The sequence below is a fragment of the Lycorma delicatula genome, chromosome 3 (genome assembly GCF_047948215.1).
Source record: "Lycorma delicatula isolate Av1 chromosome 3, ASM4794821v1, whole genome shotgun sequence".
NCBI lineage: Eukaryota > Metazoa > Arthropoda > Insecta > Hemiptera > Fulgoridae > Lycorma > Lycorma delicatula.
In genome coordinates, this window is record NC_134457.1 from 109,376,981 (window position 1) to 109,398,880 (window position 21,900).

At 31.1% G+C, this 21,900-nt stretch overlaps 1 protein-coding gene across 1 annotated transcript; it reads right to left on the minus strand.

Annotated features, from left to right (window-relative positions):
- Positions 1 to 822: 822 nt before the first annotated feature.
- Poxn (paired box pox-neuro) lies at positions 823 to 17,784 on the minus strand (the record flags this gene model as incomplete). The annotated part of the gene is made up of 4 exons (XM_075359188.1): positions 823 to 1,025; positions 3,698 to 3,766; positions 6,120 to 6,282; positions 17,554 to 17,784. Coding segments are annotated over 4 exons (666 nt in total), but the record flags the coding sequence as incomplete, so codon positions are not given.
- Positions 17,785 to 21,900: the final 4,116 nt, after the last annotated feature.

Sequence of the window (21,900 nt, forward strand, 5' to 3'; positions counted from 1 at the left end):
ATACCAGCCACCATATTCACCAAACATAGCCCCGTGTGACTTTTTTCTATTTCAAAAAATAAAGAGACCCTTAAAGAGCCATCGTTTTAAAAGCATAGATGAGATTAAAAGCAAATAGCTAAAAGAAATAAACGCTATTCCTAAGATCGAGTTCCAGAAGTATTTCGGTGATTGGAAAAAGCACTGGCCTAAATGTACAATATCTAATGGGGACTAATTTGAAGGGGATAACATTAATGTAGACAAATAAATAATATTCTTTCCAAAAAACAAAAATTCTCATTGCTTTTTGAACACACCTCATATGTAAAATCGCCCTATAGAAATTTACATATCAGGTTCTCAGAACAGTAACCGTATGTGCTTTTATTAATCAGAAACATAGTTTTCCCGTAATAATTACAGTTCAAAACAAATTTTCCAAAAATATGCAAAAAATAAATTATATGACACTATAAATTAAAATTACAAATAATTTTAAATGAAATACAGTTCAATGAATAAAAGGTATTTCCATAATTTAGATTCTTTTTTGCTCGCTGTTTGATAATCAAGCTTGTAAGGTGAACTTATAACATCATGGCTAAGGTCAATCTTATTCAACAGTTCTGTATTGTTATCTGTTGATTGTAGTGTTTTGTTGACACTAAAATTCTGTCTTCATATTATGCATTTTTATGGTAATTCACTGTCTCAGATGTGACTAGAACATATTAATATTTAGTTGTCATTTCTGTTATTCTATACTATTAAAACTGAATAACCATTTACAGTCTCTTATTAGTTTAGTCTATTGACTAGAACATTTAAATTTACTTAAAATTAAAATCTAGAAGATGCATGTGCTGCAGGGACAAACATGCAAGTACATGCTCGATCAACAAGCACACCACAAGGTGGATATAAAAATAATGCTGGAGGTCGCCGAGTTTCTGGTGTTTTTTTCAGCAGTTCTTCTATTGAATATGGATTTTTCTTTTTGTTTGGTTGTGGTGGCGGTTGATTAGATTGATCTTCAGTATCTTCTTCACTGCTACTAGTATCTGTTCTCAAAATTGCAGAATCAATCGGGTTGCTGTTTGATGTGGATGGATGACTTGCATATATGCTTGAACTAGCATATATAGACCCAAGACTTGCTGAAAATGATGTAATGTTGCTTATACCTGTTAAATAAATGAAAAATTAAATAGAATACTTATTGTAGTTACTACATAATCTATTAAGTAATTTTGTTTTTAAAAAAACCTCTGAAGAAATGTTGATATTAATTCAAATATTTATAACTAAAAACATGATTAAAAAAAATTTCAATATAACTTAATGCAAAAAATAAGCTGAGGATTTCATTTTTAAGGTCAAACAACCAGGGAAGTTATTTTTAACTAAAGAACTTCAAAGTTAAGTTTTATTAAAAAGTTTGCTTTAATTGTGAATATGATAAAAACCATGAATAGGGGTTTTTCTTAAATATTCTCTGGTTTTCCTTACAATAGAATTAATAGTAAAGTTAAAAAGTAAGGTAAACAATCATGGCCATGATTTTTTTTTTTACTGCACATAAAACAAGGTCAGTATTTAAAAAAATAACAATTCTCCATTTTTTTTTACAAGAGAAGTTTAGGATGTTATATGGCATATCAAAAGTCCATGGGTGATTACTTAAATATATTATTGTTAAAAAATAATATTATTTTACAGCTTTATTAGCCATGTCTTTTTTAAATATTTCTTCCGTATTTTAGAAAAAAAATCCTGACCCTCCTATACATAGCGGAAAACACCCTCCTATACATATATATACTAGCAGTCCTGTCTAGCCAAAACTTTCAGGTCAGCCCGAGCGAATCCCGGAGCCACCTTAGGGGCTCCTCGGGGCCAAGGTGCTTACTCCGTGGCTGCAGCGCTCGCTTCATTCGCCATTCTAAATTTTCTAAGGGGACCGGCACCTTGGACACCTGCAGAGCTTGCTTCGGTCGTCATTCCAATCTATACAGAGGGCTCCACCCCCAGGACCCCTAGCACTGTACGTTATCCTCATTGTTGTAGGAATAATACTGATAAAAAATGATTATAGTATTCAGGCTTTACAGAAACCTAAAAAAGAAACTAAATGACAAAAGATAGAATAATGGTAACTAAAGTAGACACACCTTTGATGACAAAAAATTCATAACTTATTTCTTTGCCATGATGGCAGAAATATAATAATGAAGTAAAAGGATTAATCTATTTTTTGCTTAATGAATATCTTTAATTCACAACTTCACTCTTCTTTGGGTTGAAGAAATAATGAATATTTTTAATATCTTAAACTTCAAGGAAGCTAGGGCCTCGGTTGATTGTTTAAAACCTTTCTGGGGATAACACAAATGTATCCTGCAAATTTGAAAGTAATCGGTCGGTTGGTTCTCGCGTGATGCCATAACAAACAAGCAGGCAAACTAGATGCGGCTATTAAATAAAGAGACTAATGCTGCTACAGAAGAACTGTGCATGCGCCAAATTCGTACGACTGACAGCTATACAGCGTGAAGCCGTCTTTTTCGATTGTTGCCACTGCAGTTTTTGTAGACATATTAGTCTGGCTGTGGCCTTCGTTTGGATAACTTTTGTTTTGCCGAAAAAATAGTGTTTCATTAGAGCAATGAATGTCGTGAAATTTCATATGAAACGTGGAAAAACCGCTATTGAAACTTATCTTTTATTAAGAAAAGTATATGGCAATTAATATTTATCACGTGCGCAGGTTTTTGAGTGGTTTAAGCGTTCTCAAGATGGTGGCCGGGAAGACGTTGAAGATGATTTTCGCTCGGCTCGCCCTTTCCCGTCAAAAACGATAAAAATATGTAAAGATTGGTAATCTGATCCGATCTGACCGCCGGTTAACTATTCTTGTCTTTATTCAAGGTTCTTGCTCAACTCCATGGAAAAATAAGAAAAAAACGACCCGAATTGTGGAAGAACAAGTCACGGGTTCTTCATCAGGACAACGCAGCGGCTCACACTCCATTGTCTGTTAAGAAGTTTCTAGCCAAGTATAACATTCCAGTGTTAGACCACCCGCGTTATTCGCCTGATCTCGCACCATGTGACTTTTATCTGTTCCCCAAGGTCAAATCTACATTAAAAGGAACAACATTTCAGACCGTTGAAGCTGTGAAAGAAAAACCGGCACGCGTCATAAAGAGCTCACAGAAGAAAACTTCCAGCACTGTTTCGAACAATGGAAAATTCGTATGGAGTGTTGTAGGGATTGAGGAGGGATGTGCATTGAAGGGGATAATAACTAAATATGTACAAATTTAAAATAAAATATTTTACAGCATTAGTCTCGTTATTTAATAGCCACACCTCGTGTATGTATGTATATATATATAAATACTATAATATACATTTTCGAATAACCGTGATCTGTTAGATTGAGAGTGTACCTGATACATGCAGTTAGCCTTTAACCTACTAATAAATACCCCGTTTAAATTTTGAAAATCAGATGATTATTTGCAGAGATATAAAAGCACACCAGTGAACGTTCCAAAACAGGGTTGATACCAGTTGATGGTGATGATTGGTCTAGCCTTCCACAAAGTGCTTATATACCTCACCACTCTAGCCTCACACGCAGTCCCCACAGAAAGCCCATTATTGTTAAACAGAGATTTACTTAAATATATTTAATACTATTTTATTTAACGTAAATCTAGTTTTATTAATTTCGCAATATTATTCATTCGATTGATTTGATCATTTAGTTCAAACCCAGCTCAAACAGTGATAGAGACTCACAGTTCATTAAAATTTTTACTTAAGCGGCAAATCTCCTTTACTACGTAGTAGTATTTAATATATCTAAAAACTTTCTCAGTTATGCCAAGAAACTTGAGTAAAAATTTGCTTGCGATTGATCTGTAGTTTTTTTGTTCATCTCAAACAAACAAAAACCTTCTTCCTCTTTATGTCTACTATACAAAAGACAATAGTATATATCCACACAAATCTCAGTATATATAAAATCAGCCATGTTCTTTGAGATATGCCCTACTACATCCTTAAATTGTCTTGTAAAAATTGAATGGAAAAATTTTTTTTTTAAATACTGCCCTTGTTTTATGTGTAGTAAGAAAAAAAAAACATCTTAATATGTTAGTCGGTATGTTAATGAATTACTTGAATTCTCAATAAATATATATATATATATATATATATCTTCATATTTTATGACTGCATATGAACACTTTAGTCAGTTAATTAGTCAAGTCTTTTCTAAAGGACTGTTCGGTCCTTGTGGTCCTCCCAGAACTTTTTCATACGTTCTGATTTCCTTGTCCTTTCAGGTGTTGAAAATGGTTGTGTTTTGAGTTTCTTTTTTGTGAGAGTGAAGCGAGTGTTTTTGTCCTTTATATTTTCGTTTAATTTTATTTTTTTATCTGTGGTGTCTTTTGGTGTAAGGCCAATTTCCTTCGGATCCTCTCTTATTTATCTGATCCATCTGCATCCTGTCTTTGTGTTTTTCAAGTCGAGATTGTACTTTATCAGCTGTTTCAGAAGTCTTGAATCTTGCATCCTCATTATGTATTCAAAGAATCCTAGTTTCCTCAAACGCATGATGGTTTCTAACTCTGTACACGCCTTTGTTGGACACAATCCACCACTGCCCGTATTTCTGGTACAGTTTATTGTTGTAGGTTCTTTCGATTTTCTGGAGTGCGTTTGTATTTGATTGTTTGTTCAGGTGCAGGAGTGTTTCCGCTGCATGCATGGCTTCCAGTCTTATAATTGTGTTGCAGTGTCTTATTTTTATGTTTGTGGATAGACATTTTTTTTACTGTAGGTGTACCAGGTTAATTTTTGAAGTTAATTAATTTGTTCGTTCTTGTTTGGATTGTGTTTTTTTTGTTTAGGTTGTTTGTTATTATCTCATCGAGGTATTTAAATGGGGTTAGCATTTTGATTTTATTTCTTTCTTTTAATTGTGGAAATAGATACCATTTTCGGGACTGACTTGCATTTGTTTTATCGTTTACAAACGATTATGGCGCTTAAATCATAATTTTATTATTTTACGTGGGCACTAGTCACTCGCTCTGGTAAATAAGGCTGATAAATCCTTAGCCAAGTGTTTAACTCCGTAGCATAATAATTAAAGTTACCAATTTTTAATACCGTAATGAATTTAGATCACACTTTTGAACTGTAATAACAGGCGAGAGATTCATTAATTTTATTTGCTTAAGCGAGCAACGGACGCCTACGCTCCCGCAAGTATTCAATTCAATTTAAGAATGCTTATAAAATCAAGTTTTTTTTTTGTTAGGTTATCTTACGAGTTTGGGAGAAACAGGTGTTAGTTGTAAGAAATTGCGTGACGGACGTATAACGGAAAAGTGTTATATTACGGGTCAAGAAAAAAATCTTTATTTCTTTCTACGCTTCGCAAAGCGCAGAGTAAAGAATTAGTATTTCTCTGTACAGCCTTTTTTCCGTAAAGGGATTTTATTATTATTATTTTTTAATATAATAATCACTGGTGATTATGTTTAACAGAAATTTTTTTTATGCTACCTTTTTTCTATCAGGTTTTTAATTAAAATTATGAAACTATGTATAAACTATTTCTTAAAAAAAGTTTCTGCTTTAGTGAGAATCAAAATAATTTCTTTTTTAAGTTTGATAAAATGAGAAAGTAGCCTATATTTCAAATATCTAATTTGTTATTTTTTGGTATGTTTCAAATCAACAATTATCTTTCCTCTTACAATGAAGAAAAGCCGGTACACCTATCTTTGAAAGATCATTTGTTTATTAGCGATGAACTTTGTTTGCTGTTCACTTAGCCGTAATAGTAGGATAATATGAAGCGTTGTATTTTTGTGAAAAATTACGAAGTTTTGTTTTAATTGTTTTCTAAAAATGTGCTCACTGCATGCGTAATTAGATACGTATGAATAATACTTTGTGAGAGTAACATTTATGAGATTGTGGTTTAAATATTAAACACTAAATTACTGTGACTATTTTTTTATTACCTGTATGATGATGCGATGCAGTAGGAGGTGGTGGTTGGTGGGGACGTGGTGGCGGCGGTGGTGGCTGTGGGTGAGGATCCGGGCAGGCGCCGCTGTTGCGCAGGATACGGTTCACGGAGCTCACGCTGGGTATGGAATTAGGATCGCATACACGTTGCGCAAGTAACAACTCCCTGATTTCCCAGGCGAACATACCAGGGTTCTCTTGCTTACAGCGCAGGATCTTCTTTACTACCGTGGGCGTGGCCACCTGCTACAGCACCACCCACAAATCAGCACCCAGTATTATACACCCTTTAGCTTAATGCAATGTTAAAAAACAACTATAATAATTTTGATGCTATGCGTCAACTGAATCTGATACATATACCTCAGCTTATACGGTACTAATCATCTTGACAAAAATTTATTTTCATTTTTTTTTACCTTCAGAATTGTGAATTAACTAAATTAATTCATTAATTCTTTTATGTTATCCATTAAATGTTTCATATTTATACTACATACATAACAAATGAAAAATCAATATTCATTGAATAGTATTATTTACATTTATTGAACTGTCTGTATATTATTGTTTAATGTTTACGTGTCGTAAACTTAATTATAAAAGTTTCTAATTTTAGGAAATACTCAGCATGTAAAATTTAATGTTATAATTCAATTCGTAATGTTTTACATTTTAATCCTAAGGAATCTAGAAAAACAGGGATGATCCATCCAGCGCCGTAGCGCAGTCTGATAACGGCCATATTCTAGGAGAGCTACCTTTCTATTGAGAGCAGCGAATCGCTTTAAATATGAAATAGCATTCATTAAAGTAAATATTAATTGAAGCCGAAATGAAGTTAAATATGCAATGAATAATTTTATTAAGACGTAGAAAAAAATCTGAAAAATCTGAAACCCACAAAGTGGGTTTTTGTCATAAAAAATTTAAAAGGCCCACTTTATCAATATTTCAGTCGTACCCGGTTTGATGTATTTTTGGTAAATATTGAAAGAATATTTTGCAGCTGATGAAGTATAAATCTCTTAAAAGTTTGTTTATAACAAAAAATTTATTCCCACCTGATATCGATAAAATAAATTGATGTTCATGAAAAAAAATCAAAATTTCCATTTATCTCCAACAAAAATTTTGAAACGAAGCTATAATTTGTTTCAAATGTGTGTGTGTGTGTGTGTATATATATATATATATATATATATGTGTGTGTGTGTGTGTGTGTGTGTGTATGTATTTAGCCATCAGTGCTTTTCTCGCCAAATTTCGATTCTGTGTTACGTTTTTAATCTCAGAATATTTACTGCATCCTACTTTTTTGATTATATGTTTTATTACATACAGAGTCTCCCGAGAGGTGTTACCCAAACTTAAGAGACTGATTCAGGACACCACAATCAACAAAAAATTTACTTGGACAAGTAGCTTATCTCGCTTCATTTATTCTCTGTAAGCCATTTTGTGTTTCTTTTCAATGAAAATTTATATCTTAAGAAGCGATTGAGATATTTTTAAAATGGTATTTGGTGTACATGTACCCAACACCTTCAGCAAAAAAATAAAGTTTCAAAATTTAACTTTTAAAAATTCAAAATGGTGGCCATTAAAATTTATTTAATTATTAATTTCTCCGTAAATATTAGTTTTATTTAATTATGTTTTTATTAGATTCAATAATAAGACTTTAATTGTGAAGAAAGTTAATTTGTTCACAATAAACTTATTTCTTCAAACTAGTTGATAAACAGCTGAAGTTTGGCTGAAATTGTTTAAGTGGGTCTTAAAAATTATGCAGTCTGACTGTTTTGACCTGATCTCACTTTCTTCACTGGAATTGAATAAAAATTCTTATTTGTAATGATAAACAAGCAAAAAATTGTCAGAATGCATAATTTTTTTAATATTAGAGTGGTTGGCATATTTTTATTTTTGGTAATTGTGAAAGGAAGGAAGGTAATTATGAAAAATGAGAAATTGAACAAAGCCCGACGTTAAAAAAAAGACTAAAAATCAAGAAAAGAATAAAAATAGAAGATAAAAGAAGCTTGGAACATATAAAACCATTGGAATAAGTGAAAACTCTTTGATATGATTATAAAATTTACTCCTCCTCTTTAAGGAATTCTTCTGTTTAAAGGAAGAAACTTAGCGAAATTTATATTTAAAAAATTCTTCTCGTCAAGTGACCTTTTTTATTTTTCTTCAGTTGTTTATAATTCATATTTTTATGTAGGTTCTTTCAAATTTATCTAAACATCTTTGTCCTGAACTTTTGTAAAGCAGATTTTCCACTATACACATAATCCAATGCCTTTCTCGTCTTCTGAACATACCTGAAAATATATATATATATATATATTTAAAAAAAAAATATTTTTGCTAAATCTCTCCTATTTTTTTAATTTTTTTCGTTATTTAGTTTCTCCCAGTTGGTATTTGATTGAAGGTCATATTTCTGACTCTCAGATCTTATCTAAATTTATATATTGATTAAAAAAACTCTTGTTTGTCTTATTTTTGGATTCTGGTACTTTTTAGTAATTCTAAATTCAAGTTATTCAGATTCTATATATATATTTTTTTTACTTAGTTCTTAGTTCCATTAAACTCATGTTTTGTTTCTAAGTACTCTATTACTCGTATTCTTACCGCTTAAAGTTCAATCTTTTACTTCTTCTTTATTTGGTCTTTTGAACTATATCACTTAATTAACTTATCCTCCCCTAAAACAACTTTAACCGTAATCTACGCTTGAAGTTCCTTTTTATTTAACATTTTCATTATTATTAAAATTCTCTAAACCTACTGGTAATTAGATATTATTAATTTCGGGTATCATAGTTAAGCATTCACTAACGTTATCTTATCGCTGTTAATGGTTTTCTATATTGTTGTATAATAACAATTAAAAAAAAAATTAATTTACATTTTTATATAATCCTCTTAAATGACACATCAATTTGTCAGGGGGTTCCATATAAATAACAAATTCAGTGTTAAAAAAAATAGAAATAATTCCATTGAAGATTAAAACAAAAAAAAAAACTCATAACTTACGATTAATTAACATTTACAAAACATAAAATATTCCTTATCCTCATAAACATTAATATTCTACTCTCCAATTCTCTCCTTCATGTTACTTATAACTAATTAAATATTTAAACAAACATTAAGAACGTCTTCCTTCAACTTCTTCATAGAAATGAAATTTAATGTGCCTGGTGACAAATCTGAGAAACGTTTTGGGAAAAATGGGACATCATACGATAGCCATACCTGGTATGAGGCCGGTGTTTAAAATAAGGCGTGTTTCGAGTTCCATATAATTAATGTTTATTAATTTTAAAAAGTTCGATGAGAAAATTTATCCATAATATACTTTGATACAGGAGGTAAAACTTTTGGACATTTTTTGGAATATATCAATTGTTGCAGGATTTTAGAATAATTTTAATTAGTTTTATTTGGATGAACGGATTACATGTAAATGACAAACCTCAGCGCTGATGACAGCGCTAAATGACAAACCTCAAATAATATGTAATATTCACTTTTTAAAACATAATTAGGGAAACAAAACGTTCTTTTTCTGTTTAACCTCCGGAACCACCTTATGGTGGTTCCGGGGGATGAAAGTGGTTCACTTCAGAGGATAAATGAGGATGATATATATGAATGATGTGTAGTCTTGTACAGTTTTAGGTAGACCGTTGCTGATATGTGTGGTTAATTGAGACCCAACCACCAAATAACACCGGTATCTCCGATGTAGTGTTCAAATCCGTATAATAGTTACTGCCTTACTAGGATTTGAACCTTAGAATTCTCGATTTCGAAATCAGCTGATTATGTATATAATTCTCATTTATCCTCTGAAGTAATACCTTACGGTGGTTCCGGAGGCTAAACAAGTAAAAAGAGAACCCGGTAGGTTAGTGAAACGAAACTGTAGGTGATACAACTTACATTCTATATTACGCAGTCGAGCAGAAATAACAGAAATAATATTTCAGAAATAATAATAGCAAAAATAATATTGTTTGCTTGGACCGAGTAAAAAATTCATCGATAATAATGCCTAAATACTTATGCTCGGATTTATAAGCTGTAACTGGGCAATTGCAGTAAGGTATTTTGCGAACAAATACAAGTAAGTATAGGGAAAAATAAAAGACCCAGATCCGGCTGCTGGGTTGAGGAACCAGGGGCGACTTATTCAAGCCCGGTCTCCCTGCTCAGTAGTTAGAGTCGTGAGGAATTAAAAAGTATAGACCGAGACCCGGTCTCCGGGGAGGGGCCCGGAAACGGCATAGTCGAGTCCGGTACACCTCTTCTTAGAGATTAGAGGCAGGCGATAAAAAAGATCCACCGGAGGGGGGGGGCTGAACTGCCTTGCCGGACGTACTGCCGGTAGGTGGGGAGTCCTCTTAGAGTTGAAGGACGCTCTCCTGGGCTGAGCTTTACTTGACTGTATCTCCGGCCCATGATAATAAGGGATAATGAAAAAAAAATACAAGTATGTGTTTTTAAAAATAATTTTTCTTTATTTACTGATTTTGGGCAAGGAAGTGTATCACAATCGTCTTTTTTCGTTTATAATTAAGCTTTCATCATGAGCTCAGGGAAACAATGCATCATTATCTTTTTGCATAAGAAATAGCGTTTTCGTAAGACGCATTTGATATGTTTAGAGCAACAATATCAACAAACTGATATAACCTACAAAGTTTAAAAAAATTATCGATACCAATTACACTAATTAAGTATAACAAGAATACTAAGATGGATCCCTGAGGGGCTCCGGAATCTAGATGAACTTTATGACTCTTTTACCAATCTTTACACAAAAATTACGGTTAGATAAGTAGCTCTGAAACCAAGTCAACACATATCCACCAATCCCGAGTTCTTTAAGCTTCCTCAGTATTACTCAATGATAAAGGACATCGGATGCTTTAGAAAAATTAATAAACAAAATTAAAGCACGGTTTCCCTTAACCAAATTCCCTTTATATAATTAGATAAATCTGAAAAGGATTTACATCAAGTGCCTTTCTGGACCCAAATTGACTCCTTCCTAGAAACCCACCCTCTTCAACATATTTATATAATCTTCTATGCATACAACGTCTAAAAATGTTATCCAGGACAGAAGGAATAGAAATCGACCTAAAGTTTGATTCATCTCCGTGAAATCTTATTTATAAATTGGGCGAACTATGGCAGTTTTTAGAATATCGGAATAAATATCTTCTGTAACTGAAGCATTAATAAATTTACAAATTAAGGCACTTATCTCATCACTCATAAACCTCAGATCTGAAACTCTTAATAAATCAAGGAAATTCCTTTTAATTTAACTACATTACTCACTTCCTGAACAGCGGTATGAGATACAAAAACAAGCGGAATCAAATCCATATGCATCTGCAAAACAGTGCATCTGTGTTTTATAAGATTGACCCGTTTAATAAAACAATCAGAAAAACGATTAGCTTTAGTCAATTCATCATCCTTTAAAATTTTTTTAATTACTTCACTTTCCAAATTCGACTTTTTCTCAAGAACCTTATTAATAATATGCCAAGTATTTTTAATGCTTCTTTTATCTAAAGTTAATTTATCAAAGTAAAACATATTCTTCTGATTTTTAATTCATCTATTTAATTGATTTCGGAAACTGGTATAGCAATTTTTCAACGTAAGATTTTCAGGAGATTGCTTCCACCTTTTGAAAAGTTAATCTTTTTCTTTAATTTGACCTACGAACGATGATGTAATACATTCCTTTTTCAAATTATATCTATTGGTACTAAAATGGCAGATTTTTTTTTTTACGAAAATTAAACTATTTTGTTAAATAATTTGAAATGTTTATAAAAAATTATTACCAAAATGCTCAGAGCTCAAACAATTTTTAAAATCATTAAAATTAGTATGTAGTAACCGTCTTTTAATCTGACTTGTTATGAAAAGAATAGAAATCACAATTTTTTTTTCACTATCACCGGAAACATTATAATTGTTGTTATTAATATTATTATTATTAACAAATTTGGATACATCAATTAAATAATGATCGGACAACTTGGTTGACACAACGAAAGGAATATAAGAAAAAGGATTACTCCTAATATACACATGATCGATAAACAAAAGAGTTGCCTTTTAAATTACTAGAATTGACTTTTTAAATCTCCTCTCATGACCACTTCTCTCTAATGAATACATTTATACTCTGCTCTAATCCAAAAGAATATAAGAGAATCTTATGATTAATTATTACAATAGAGGCGTCATTCAAGTCAATATTGATATCCTGACCCCCCGTAAGGGAAAACATCCGTCTTGAGACGATCCCGGTCGCAACACCACTCCTTCCGTTTCTAGCCCTGATGGCTTTACCGGAAATCCTCTTTTAGACCCTCTGAACTTGGTAAATATTGCTGTACTGCATAACGAAAAATTTTATGCTCAGGGACGTGCAGTGTTATAACTTCAAAACGTTGGTGGTATAATAAACTATTTTGTCGATGTGAAGTACGCGTTAGAAAAGGTTTATGACTGGAAGATAGCCGATCGCTTTTCGATAAATTGATATTTTTTTTTAATTTTTAGTTTACAAGTGAAACGGGTGAAATTAGTGAAAGTGAAAAAATTTGAATAGATTGTGAAAGCGAGAAGGGTTTTTCATACAATTATATGTTGGAAGATTATAATTTAAGGAAATGTATGGCATATTTTATTTCAAAACTTAGAAACTCGTTGATAAAAAATATCGAGAGAAACCAAATCGAATGCTTTTACCGCAGATATTAGTTCATCTCTCATTTTAAAAGAGGAACAGTTTATTTTACCGAGTATTAATTTAAATTAGTATATTAACCCAAAAGAAAGATATAAATAATTAAAACCTTTTTTATGCGTAATTTATCCCTTTAAAAATTAAAATTGATCGCTTCGGTAATAATAGCACTAGCGTGTTGTATGAACATGTTCTTTACGTATGTATTTATTGTCAAGTGTCAGATGTTAGTATTAATTGGCATGTCTGAACAAGAAATGTTATCATGGTTTATTATTTTTACTGTTCTGTACTGATATTAGTGATTATTATTCACATGCACACAAACTGTAATATGTTAATATTTAATTAACTTTACGCTGAGGTCAAAAAATCAATTTAATTATTCAACTCAAATTGTAGTTGTGCACGTATAAGTGCGTTTTACAATATTTATAATGTTAATAAATATTACAATATACATGAATATTTGAAATACAAATAAATATCAAAGAAATGTGATTATTAAAATAAAAAAAATTAATTATTTTTTAAGATACGTCGATTTATGTTGGCGATTTGTTTTTATGAATTAAAGTTTTTTTCATAAAATAAAAAGTTATACTTAATTAAATAAATTTTATTTTAAGTTTATCCTAAAACGGACATCAAAAAAGGAAGAGTTTCCAATTTCGACCAGTACAGTATTTATACTTTTATAATTATTACTATCGGACCAAATGCAATTATCTCGATTATTATTTTGCTGAGGTGATTCTGAAAAAAAAATTGTCATATAAACGATTTAAAGATTTTTTGTCATTATTGTTATACTAAAACAAAAACTGAAAAAAAAGAAATTAAAAACCATAAAAAAATATCATTAATAACCATTTAAAAAATTAATTACATTGAAATTTAATCAAAATTTTGTATTTTTTTTTTTGTATTTTCATTACTATCTTTTTTGCATTTTTTAATTAATTGTTATCATTTTATTTCGACTAAAATCTGTCTGATAATTTCAAGCATAACTTCAAGAAATTTAGTTGGAAAACTTGAGGTAAATAATTCATATTCCCCAATTCAAGTAGTTTTATCTCACGTTCTCAAGTAATATAATTAATTAAAATCCTTTGCATTAATTTTATTATCTTTATCAAGACAGTTGTTAGATATATGTGTTTCTTATGTTTTTCTTGTTTCTTATAAACGGATTTTTTCCTAATGACTCTCGTCATTACAGGCCTATCCAGATCTTAAATAAAAATAAATATGATATTACATAATTATATAATAAATTTAGTTTTATAAATAAATTTATTTAAATTAATTTTGTTTTTATATAATAAAAAAATATTTAACAAATCCAGTTTTAAGTAAAAATTTATTAATATTCAAATCTATTTTAAATTTAAACTTCATGAAATCGGTGCTAAATTTAAGGTATGATCAATTGATAGCTTTTGTTTTATTTTTACATTGTCTTAACAGTCGAAATTTAAAGAATTAAATTAGTATTATGTTATACTTAACTTCATTTTTAAGTTGGGGTTTTAAAATAATTTTACAAACATAATTTAATAGTCTATGTTTTCTATATACTTCAACCTTTTTACGGCTACTTGGTTTTGTTACTTTTTGCAGAAAAATACCATCCTGTTGGTACCTACGTGCTAGATACGTAATGCAAAGTCATTAAAATCTCCTTATTACTATCATGGTCCCCTTTTTTTCTCCTACAACCTGTTTCAGAATAACTTAGAGCAGTGTTTCCCAACCTGTAGTCTGCGGACTTCCGGAAGGGGTCCGTGAAAAATTGAAAGGGGGTCCAGGAAAACATCTTATTTTCATTAAATCTTATCATGTTGCTATTACGTTGGATATTAATCTTGTACGTTTGAGATTTTTCGAGGTCCGTGGTTTGAATAAAATATACTTGGATATTGTTACCGTTACTACATCCTTCAACAAGAAGAGGTGAATAACCGACCTTTTGTGTTGGGTTTTCTAAATAAAATTTTCTTCTGACAGGTCAATTCTGTCTCAAACTCCTATGTTAAGGTAGACCGTTGATTTTCTTACCCATCTTTCCCACCAGACCCATTCCTATTTATTTGAGTGAAGTTGGGACCTCTGACTATGTCTCTTATTCATTCAGTGGCAGAGTGAACAAACAACCTATTTGTTTAGTTTTTTGTAGTGAATTTGTATAATAACATACAATTATTGAAGTTTTTCTGCTCCTGATCAGATAATTGAGTTCACAACGAACTCAATTATCTGATTGAGTTTTTAATTGTTTTCACGATTTTAAAATGGATCGACGAAATACAAGTCATACAAGCCAATTTGAGTGGATCTAGTGTTGTCAAAAATATTAGTAGTGAAAATAAATTTCCTTCCTAGAAAGAAATCGCACAAATATTGTACATTTTATTTACAAATAGGATTTTCCGTTCTGAATAAAGTCGGCGAAGGCAGACTACAGTGTGTTTCTGAAATTACATAAAGGTTTGGTTGCAGCTATCCAGAAAGTCGCACACCTCTTGTGAAATGGACATATTCTTGTATACACCGCGAAGTACTAGCTACATTCCGTATGCTCTCCAAAATGAAAACCGTTCTAGACGTGGCAGTAAAATATGTCAATTTTATTAAGGCCCGTCTTCTTAATAGCCGGTAAGTTTCTACTCTTTGTAATGAAGTGAGAAATGGTCACGAACATTTATTATTTCTCTCAGAAATTCGCTGGCTGTCTCGAGGTCTTGAGCTTCGAAATGAAGTAAGGTTGTTTTTCATAAACTCTAAATTTGAACACACAATTTAAATGATTTCATACGGCTGTTGTCTCTTGCTTAGTTGGCCGATTGTTTTTAACAATATCTTCAATGTTTTTAACTCGAGCCTTCAAGGAACATCTGTCAAGACAAGATATTTTTTCTATGCACTAGAAGCTAGAAGGTTAATCAAGAAGTTAAATTTGTGATAAAACCGTTTGGAAAATGAAGAATACATTTCCTTCAACACAATTAATGAGTTCAATGATTTCAGAGAAAAAATCCTTTCTAATGATGTTGCTGAAAGTATGTTTGAACATATGAGGTGGTTGGGGTCTCAACTACGTCTATACGTATTTTCCGATTTGTCCTGAAAAAATGATTGGATAAAAACCCCCTTCGGAATATTGGCTTTTTCTATCGAAGAAGAACTTATCGAGCTGTCTTGTGATTCAACGTTCAAAATGTTGTTTCCGTTGTTACAGTTACTGGGATTTTGGTTTCAATCTAAAGCTGTTTATCCTAAAATTTCCAATCTAGCCATCATCAGCCATCCAATTTAGCCTGAACTAGCATCAGCCATCTCATTAGGTAAGTGTGGATTTCGTAATAATAGGCTTAACTGGCGTTATCGTATTTTTCCGAATATCTCTATTTATAATAGTTTTACATAGTCATAAATGATACAATTAACGTTATAAAATTGTAATTATTGTCCCTTAATTTTTGTAATATTTAAAAATTGTTTTTTATTTCATGGGAGGCCGCGGAGAACTAACAGTCGCTGCAAGGAGTCCGCGACTTCAGAAGAATTGGGAAACACTGATTTAGAGGGTAGATTTGCGATGTCTTCTCTTATTAAGTTGATTAATTTCGTTTTACTGTTTATTTATTTTTATTTGTTCCTTTAGGCTTTAGATTATTAGTGTGTAAGTATTGTTAATACATACATCAATATAGAGACTGATTCACAAAGAAAGAATGCAATAAACCTTCAAGACATGTTCTACTGGTGAAAATAAAGAAGAATAGACAAAGGTTGGGAAACGCTTCGTTAGCGAGTGTGGACTGGAGGATTTCACTCTGATTTCTGCGCCTTTGGTAAAATTAAGCCAGACCACCACTCTTGGGACCCAAAATAAGGGATAAATTTAGTGGTTTTATATGAAGTCTCCCCTGAAAATCTGAAAAATTGGTCTCAGATATTTTTTTAAATTAATTTTCGCAAAATTTGTTTTTTTTTTTTTTTATCTGATATCACTGTGTTTTTATGTTTTTTTTTATAGGTCCTCACCATCATATGTTTTAATGTTATATTTTTGAGTTATAATGTTCCACGAAAAATCTTTTTTTTTCAGGATGAACTGTTTGATAAACTGGTCTTTTGATTTAATCGCTATTTTTGATTAGGGTGGGAAAAGTATTTTTACTCGTAGCTTGCGATAAGGGCTAATGATCATAAAAGTCGATGCCCGCTATCACGAAAAGAAAAAATCTAGACATATTCTGTTTATTAGATCATTATAACGAATTATTATTCGAGCTGTTATAACTATATTCATCGTTATTTCTTAAGCTTATTAGTCAAAGAAAATCTAATAAATATTCTGGCGAATATCTACAATAGATTTGTTCAAAAATATTTTAATTTACGTAACGTATGTTATGTACTGACGAGACGAGTAAAATTGTGCTTCTACGTAAAGTTAAAAAAAATCTTTAAATTTCCTATTATTATTATTATTTAATTGAAATTTCACTGCTTCAAAATAAAAGTTTTTTTTTAAATGAAAACTATTTTTTCATTATTTTGATGAAAGATATTATTTTCATTTCACATGAAAATAAATTTGCACAATTCATCGATCAAACTGGTCTTTTTTTATTTTACCGTTAAATAATTGCTATTGTATTATCAACATTTGTTTACAAATAAGTATATCAAATTACCTTAGTTTTACTGCCTCCTATGGATCCAGGTCGAATTGACCCCGTCTCATAGAACCGTGTTAGTATTTTTGACACGCAACCATGAGAAACTAGCAGTTGTCGTGATATATCGCACGGTCGTACTCCCATCAAAGCTAATTCGACGATACGCCGTCGCACGCAGTCCGGTAACGGTCTTCCATTAACAAATACGCCTCCGAGTTGATTAACCCCGGCTTGACCTGTTGAAAATAATAATTGTTATTATTATTATCTTTTTTTAAAAAAAGAAATCTGTTTTTAAATCGGCGTTTCAGTTGTAAGGAGAGGGATTTTGCTCTTACGATAAGCAACTATTTTAACAGCCATTACAGTATTTTACTTTTTTTTTCATTTTCTGCCAAAGAATATTAGGCTTAGAAAGTAGCTTTTTTGGTTTTGATAATATTTCTTTAACGTTTTGCTTAAATGAATCTTCCTCATTTTTTTTTTTTTTAATATAAATTAGTTTGTTCTTAAGTCCTATTTGCAGAAAAATATTCTTACTGGCTTTTTTAAAACTAATATGATTTTGACATTATATAATTACGTTATTTGTATATATACGTAAAAATAATATTGAAAATGTATTAGGAGCTTATTTTCTTTCATACTTGAAGTCAGAAAATACTAAAATCTGTACTCATTGGTTGAGGAGGGTTATAACTGATAAGAAATAAGAATCGCATAATTATAAACTATTCTTTCTACAAAATAAGATTATTATGTTCCAGTAAATAGTTTAAGTTGTGCAAATAAAATTAAAAAAAAGAAAGATTGAATGAATTTCAATATTTTATTTGAAGTTCAAAGATGGAAATACCCAATTTAAGATAAGTAAATTAAAAATAGGTTTACTTTAAATAGTATTTTTTGGGTCTATTTAATATAAAATTTAAGTACCGTATTTAATCTTGCGAAACGTTTAAAATAGACAATTATGATAAAAATAAGAAATAACAATTTTTCCCTTTACTTTTTAGAAAAATATAAAAAAAAAAACGAGGAATAATTTCTCTATTGAGTATGGAGCAGTGAATATGATAAATTATTTCCCAACATTAAGGGTGTAATAATTTGTTACTCTGCAATATCTGTCCTAGTCATATTGTGGCACGTATAAACGGCCTGAGGTGCAAGAAGCACTAGAGTATGTTTCATTGAGAATAACGGTGTTGTCTGTAGTGATGCAGCTTTACAACGTTATTTTAGAACTGATTACAGACTGGATTTCGGTGAGGTATGCGTGCTTTTGTGTTGACCTAAGAAAATATTATTGCCGGCGCGAGTGGTAGCGTCTCGGCCTTTCATCCGGAGGTCCCGGGTTTGAATTCCGATCAGGTATGGCATTTTCATACGCTAATTGATCTCATCCTCTGAAGTAATACCTAACTGTGGTCCTGGAGGTTAAAAAAAAAAAATTATTGAAGATAACGGAAAATACTTTACCTCTCTTTTTCCCAAGTAAGTCGGGCACGGTATAAGTTTTATGTCTGAAAATTGTAAGCAGTTTTCAGTAGCGTTTTATGAATCACTTCAGACGGTTTACAACCGTTATTTTTACGGCATGAAAACAAAACAAAACACAGAAAGAGTAAATAAATTCATTATTTTTTTCGTAAAATAAGGCCAATCAAATCATTTACCTATAGAAGTGAACATTACTTATTTTATCTTTTGTTCACCATAAAATGTATAAAAATTAAATTTAATGCCTTTTGAACTATTCCAACAGTTTCGAAGATGAAATGCGAAAAACATGAAATTTGTTATTACTCTTTTGCTTTGTCCTGAATTTGTAAGCGGTGAGCTAAATTTATGTATAAAATTCATCCAAAATTATGATAATACGCCAAATTCTAAGCGATAATTTTAAAAATCTCTGGGGATTGGTCTTTGGGTATTAATTAATTATATGGTCTCTACATTCTAAATTTTTTCTAATAGTAGTAATGAACAAATTTGCACAGGCTTGGACTGTTATACTTTTGAACTGTGCACTAAGAGCCTTTAACTCCATTCGCCATTAGTAAAATGAGTGATGGACTAGCCAAAACAGAATTAACAAATATATTTTTTTTACTATTTTATCTACGGAACCACCGTTAGGTATTGCTTCAGAGGACGAGTTGAGTGATTTGTAGCGTGTGAAAATGCCGGGATTCGAACCCGGGACCTCCGGATGAAAGACCGAGACGCTACTACTCGCGCCACGGAGGCCGGCAGGATTAACATAATTAAACTGAGTGAACGTTTCGTTACTGTATGTAAATTAAAAATTGAAAAAACTAAATTAATATCATAGTAATCATCTATTATGATAGATGTAATCATATTTATTCTTTAAGTCTTGAATACCAGTGTAGTGCTCCCTGGTTTTCATACCGTGAATGAATTATAACGACCTTTTTTTCAAGAAAAAAAAAACAGGGAAATTCTATGGAAAGTGTTTTACTTGTGAAATTGTGTGAGAAAATATAAAAAAAAAGATGGGATTCAAAACTTCTTGGAAAAATGCTTAAAAGATTTTCCTGGTAAAAAAAAAAAAATACTGAAACAAAAAATGGAGAATTTTTAGCTGTGTTCAGTTGTTATCAATTCTGTTAGTTACACAGTTTAATGATTTTAATTGACTGAAAAATTCACATGAGAACAAGGTTTCTTAAAACTCTTGTGATAAAGTGGGGTGTTAATCGATTAAATGTTATAACTTAACTGAAAACTAAGTGTAAAGTCATACATTACAAAATAAACTGTTAAAAAAACAAAATCAAATAAAATATTTATACTCTATTATTAAGTGTTATTGAAAATTAAAATCTATTGTCTATTATAAGAAATTTTTTTATTCCGTCTTTTGCTGAACACATTAATCTAAAAAAATATGTTTCTATTAACTTGCTATAAGATACTATAAGAAATTAATGTATCTTAGCACATATACATTTGTTAATAAAACATAAATGTTTATTACTGAAACATAATTAATTCTATTTGTTGAACCACTGTCTTATTGCATACATTTTTAAACAGCGTATCAGATCTTACAATAGAAGATTAACATTTAATAGGTTATTGTATTTAGTAGTAAAGCAATTTCAGTTTTTAAAATGTTAATGAGTTACATACAGCATTCTGTCAATGTATAATTTAATTTAATTCATCACAAAAATACGAAGATTGGATAATATGACTGTAAGTGTCACACCCCGTTAAACGAGTATGTTTATAACGCGAGTTTTACCATATCACCCTTTAGGCGCATTTTTTTCAGGAACATGTGTAAAATCGTACACACGCCGATACTTATATGCCGGATTCCGTAAATGCCGATACGAGTGAAGGCATTTAAGGAATGCGGTAATTTTTACATCTTTCAAATACGGTTTAAAAAGCGTAAATATTAATAAACTGAAATGTAAAAGGATCGCAACTAGGTTAATATTATTGAATTAACAGAATTAATTTTATTAAATATTCAGAGGTGTTATATACGTATAAAATTTACCATTATTTTTGGTTTCGAGTAGAAAAAATATTAGACATAGTTTTTGTAAATAAATAATTCATAGTTTAGATCTATTTATTTTTTAATTACAGTTGGTATTTTAAGTTTTGTTAATAACGAAAGTTGTTCTTGGGCTACTTTTACCCGACTACGTCCATAGGAAAAGTGGTACTGTACAGAGTTATTGATAAAAGAACTCCTCGGTTTCAAATACTATTTAAACAACATTTCATTTAAAGTATTACCTTCATGAGAACATATTCTGAAAGGGTAATTTCTGAAGCTTTTATTTGATGTTTAATACGCTTTGATATGTACACCATTCGTTGCCCTCACACGTCCCTACGGTAATCCAGCTCTTTCTACGTACTCGCCAGCATGTTGGGTGTAATGGATGCTACTGCCGCAAGAATCCTTTCCCGTAGGCGGTTGATTTCACAGATTTTCTCCGAATAAACAATTGTTTTCATTTGACCCCACAAAACGAAATCTAGCGGGATCATTGTCTGAGATTCTTGGTGGCTATGCGATCGATCTTCCTCTTCCAATCCGCCTGTTTTGAAATCGGATGTTTAATATATCACATGACGGTTGCTGTAATGCTACGGAGCGCCGTCTAGCTGGTAGAAAATTAAACCTTTTTCTTCTTCAATATCGTCAATCTGTGGAAAGACGTAAAGTTTGAGCATATCACAGAAAATATCTCCATTAATTGTGCCTTTTACAAAAATGAACGGGCCTAAATACGACCATTCATCAGTCTGCATTAAACACTGACTTTGGGAGCTTCACGCTGATATTTGATAATTTCATGCGGTGGC